The sequence below is a fragment of the Vespa velutina genome, chromosome 1 (genome assembly GCF_912470025.1).
Source record: "Vespa velutina chromosome 1, iVesVel2.1, whole genome shotgun sequence".
Lineage (NCBI taxonomy): Eukaryota > Metazoa > Arthropoda > Insecta > Hymenoptera > Vespidae > Vespa > Vespa velutina.
The window spans coordinates 2,512,057-2,516,917 of NC_062188.1; the positions used below are offsets into that span (position 1 = coordinate 2,512,057).

Sequence of the window (4,861 nt, forward strand, 5' to 3'; positions counted from 1 at the left end):
GTAGCAAGAAGAGGGAGAGAGAGAGAGAGAGAGAGAGAGAGAGAGAGAGAGAGAGAGAGCTACGGGCAGGCTCGAAATACTTGCGGAAGGCGTTCGACAAAGGCGTAATATCGTGCCCCGATGGAAGTCGATCGTGGCGCCCATATATTCTGGCCAACGACCGGAGATCTAAATATTTATACGCTAATGCCTATGCGTCGGTTCGAACATCAAAGACACGAGCTTGGTGTGGTAGTATTGGTGGTGATAGCATTGGTGGTGTTAGTGGTGGTGGTGATGGTGGTGGTGACGGTGGTGTTGCTGCTGCTGCTGCTGCTGCTACCGGTACCGTTGATGGGGTGACGGCGATGCCTTCGTCACGTTGCTCGAGATCCCTTCTGCATAGTCCGTAAAAATAAATTCACGCACGATGAGAAAAAGAAAGAGAGAGAGAGAGAGAGAGAGGGAGAGAAAGTGGGTATGGATATATGTGTATCCTAGGTTCTGTCCCTCATTCCTCCTAGAATCTACCCTGGTGGCCCTTTTACTTCTTCTTTAGGTACCTACTACAAAATGAGAGAATGAGAACGAAGTACAGGTTGAACGTGACGTCGACGATGTCGTAGTCTACGAAGGGTTCGAAAAATTGAGGGAAAAAGAGGACTCGGCAAAAGCCAAACTCGGAGCTAGTCGTGCCCATCCTCTATCTCTATTTCTCTCTCTCTCTCTCTCTCTCTCTCTCTCTCTCTCGCCATCACCACACAGTGCGGCGGCTGATACGCACGCGAAAACACAAGTTGTATGTCCCGAGCAAACACTAGACGCATCGGTGAAGGTGAAGGTGGTAGAGAGGTTGGAGAATCGTGGGTGGTACTGTCGAAGAGAAAGAGAGAGAAAGAGAGAAAGAAAGAGAGAGAGAGAGAGAGAGAGAGAGAGAGAGAGAGAGAAGGTAAAGAAAAGAAAAGAAAGGAAGAACCCGTACTCGTTCAGACGTTAAAGCAAACATCGAGAGTCACACACGCAGGAATCACACGTCGGAGCCCCTCCGTTACTACTCGCCGCCCTTTTTCTTTTTCTTCTTCTTTTTCTTTTTCTCTCTTGTCTTCTTCTTCTTCTTCATCTTCTTCTTTTCTCAGAGTTTTACGACAACGTTTCAACTGATACATACATATGTGTATCTATCCATAGCGTTATAGTACAGTCAAATACCAACAGTTTTATTCTATGTATAAAGATATTCTTTGGATTTACATTAATCATTCGAAACTGACATTGAAAGGTATATTTTTATTTTCTCTCTCTCTCTCTCTCTCTCTCTCTCTTTCTCTCTCTTTCTCTCTTTCTTTCTTTGTTTTCATTGAAAGTCGATCAAACATGAGAAAGACGAATATAACTGGCAAAGGAACATGCCGATGACACTTGTTGGATAAATTCGCGAGTTATCGAGGACCGATCGTCATAATAGAAAGAAATAAACAGAAAAATACAAAGAGAGAGAAAGAGAGAGATAGAAAGAGAGAAAAAGAGCCAAGGGCACGGCTGATTAACCATAGAAGAGGCTTTCAATGTGTCCTCCTTGAAGAAATAAAAAGGGAGAAAGAAAGATATACAGAGAGAAAGAAAGAGAGTTAGAGAGAAAGACAGAGAGAGAGAGAGAGAGAGAGAGAAAATAATTCGAAAGATGGTGGGTACGCATCGATGAACGTCCATGAAAGATCTCTACATTGATGCTTCTTATTTTTCTTTACGATATAACGTCTTCGATGTTCTGTTGGTAAGGAATGAAAAAGAAAAAAATAAAGTAAAGAGAAAGAAGGGGGCAGAGAGAGAGAGAGAGAGAGAGAGAGAAGGAGAGAATTGTCTCGAAGAAGGGTCGAACGAGGAGCAAGTAAGCGAGTTCCTATTTTCGCACGGTCCTGCGGTTTATAAATTGCGGGAGGATGCACACACAAAGGGAAGAGCAGGGTAACTCCGTTATCGCAGTTCGGTAAGCGCTTGGACAATGTCCTTCGAACGGGGCTTCCTCTTCTTCTTCGTAGTCTTCGTCTTCGTCTTCTTCTTCCTCTTGTGCTTCCTCTTCGTCCCTTTTTTCTCCTTTTTTCTTTTTTTTTTTTTTTGCCTACCTAACAACATCCCTCTTTCTTTTCTTTTCTTTTTTTTTTTTTCTTTTTTCTCCTTTTTTCTTCACCGAGATCCGATCTATCCCACTCTCGCGGTCACGAACGTCCAAATATTTGCTCGCAATCTATATCCATGGTGGTCTCTCTCTCTCTCTCTCTCTCTCTCTCTCTCTCTCTCTCACTCTCTCTCTCTTTTCTGGAAGGGTCCCCAACTCTCTGCTGCCCTTCTCAAAGAGCCTCTTCTCGCTTCTCCTTTTGCCCTTCTAACAGAGAACACGAAGGTGCTCTTCTATTATTCCGGAATAAGCGGAACCGCTTCATCGGACGCATCAGCTTGGAAATCGGCCATCTCTCTACAAATTTGTTTGTATATTCTTCTACAGGTACATATGTATGTATTTATGTATATATGTATGTATGTATGTATGTATATTGTACGTTTCACGTTTACAACAGGTTATAATAAAGCATACCGTTTCTCGTATATACACTGGGGTATTACGGACCTTTGCTGATGCGATTGTTCGCGATCATTTCTTCTCTCTCTTTCTCGTTCTCTTTTTTTCTTTTTCACATAACTCTACTCACGTTTTTCCTCTTCTTCCTTTTTCAACCTGTACCATAAAGATCTTTTGTGTTCGATGGTATTTTTCGAAAACGTTTCATTCCTCGTCTGGGCGACCCTTTTCGAGAACGATTTCATTACCAGTGATGTGTAAGTACCGGGGAAAATGGGAAAAAGGAAAAAAAAAAAAAAAAAAAAAAAAAAAAAAGAAAAAAAGAAAAAAAAAAGAACGAAAGAAAGAAAGTCACGGGATTTTATGGTGTTAACGGTTACATAGAAAAGAGATTATGGAGTGATTTAACTCTTCAAATCGTTAAAAAAGTCTTTGTTTCTTTGATAGACACGAAAGCATTGTGATGTATTATGTATATATATATATATATATATATATATATATATATATATATATATATATACACCTGTATCAACCTCTGATGTTCCAAGAAAAAATTAAGTGTCTTTTCTATTTTCTCTATTTTTTTTTTCTTTCTTTCTTTCTTTTTTTTTCCTAACAAGGTGAGGATAGTAGAAGAAGAAGAAGAAAAAAAACGAGGAACGTCGTTATTTATGATCACATATAAGTAGGGAACCAGCATATTCGATTGTTATCTATTTGACGTAATAAAGAGTACAACGAAGTTTATCTTCAGGTTCCCTAGAAGTTCTTGATACATGACATTCAGCAAATTACAGACACACGTTACGGACGTAAAATGGCAATGTTCGTGACTGATAATTTGCTGGGTGGAATATGGAACGTTATGTTGATAGACAACTGTCGTCGACTGGTGTCCTCGAACGCAAACGAAACAAAAAAAAGAAAAAAAGAAAAAACACGCGACTCTTTCGTTTCGTTCGCAAAAAAACAAAAAAAAAAAGGGAAGAAAGAAAGAAAGAAAGAAAGGAAGGAAGAAAGAAAACGAAAACGAAAGAAAAATAAGTAGAAAGTTATACAGATACACATAGATCAACGTGATTTCCTTTCTTTGATATATATGTATATATATCCAATTGGTGTTTTATTTGTGTGCGTGTGCGTGTGTTCGCTTTTTATTTATTTATTTTTTTTCCCCTTTCTTTTCGATTTTTCCTTACGTTACGTGTGGACAGGAAAAAGAAAAGAAAAAAAGAAAAAAAAAAAGAAAAAAAAAAGTAAATGATAGTTCACGTTAAATACTTTTACTTGAAGCGAACACCGCCCGCCCCCCCCTCCCCCCGTCATTGCCACCACCACCACCGCCATCGTTACCGCCGCCGCTTCACCCTTCGAGTAGAGAAACTACACGAAGTCAAGTACGTACTTTGGTAGTACGGTGGTACTTTCGCGTCGAAGTATCTTCCGTGTTTATATTAGCGAATACTATTACGTTTCTCTCTAGTACCCCCTTTGTAGATCATCACAACGAGGTTCTACCTTTCTACGAGAAGTAGCTTCTCTTTTACTTACTCTCTTTCTCTCTCTCTCTCTCTCTCTCTCTCTCTCTCTCTCTCTCTCTCTATCTCCCGTATCATCGTATCGTATCGTAGTCTTAGTCGTAAACGTTTCGACTAGATAGAGTAGAAGAGGAATGGGAAACGAGAACCATCATTTCATATCTCAGCAAATAACTATCTCAAGGAAGAGACAACTGGTCCCTAAACATTCCAACAGTACACAGATATATTGTATCGTTTTAGAGAATGATCAAATTTACATCATAGCATTAGATATATATATATATATATATATATATATCATTCTTCTACACGTTAATCACTATATAGATATTATTTAATTTGTTCGTACGTTCGTTCGATCCTTTTCATTCATCTTTTTCCCTCTTCTTCTTCTTCTTTTTCTTATTCTTCAATCATTTACAATTTTAAGATATATCAATAATTCGACATAGTCGTACAAATAGGATATACATTTTGAATCAATCAATATCATTAACTTACCCAATGTCTTCTACGATATATATAAATATATATATATATATATATATATATATATATATGTATATATATATCCTTTAGTAAGGAAAACAATATCTCTTCCACTCACCTGTAACAAAAAATAAGAAAAAGGAATGAATTAAAAGATTGACGTCTCAGTTATTCGTGAATTATATTTATCTCGTTAGATTTAAACGGGCCAAAAAAAAAGAAAAAAGAAAGAAAAAATAATGTAGGACGAAACCCTTTTTTCTCTTATAAC

The 4,861-nt window shown here is 38.3% G+C and overlaps 1 protein-coding gene across 1 annotated transcript in view; it reads right to left on the minus strand.

The window, feature by feature from the left end:
• Positions 1-335: 335 nt before the first annotated feature.
• LOC124951380 (protein pangolin, isoforms A/H/I/S-like) overlaps positions 336-4,861 on the minus strand; it is a 139,443-nt gene continuing 134,917 nt past the window's right edge. The window contains exon 4 of the mRNA XM_047499708.1: positions 336-377. Within this exon, the coding sequence (XP_047355664.1) occupies positions 357-377 (21 nt within the window). The 3' untranslated portion in view covers positions 336-356. The remainder of the gene's footprint in view (positions 378-4,861) is intronic.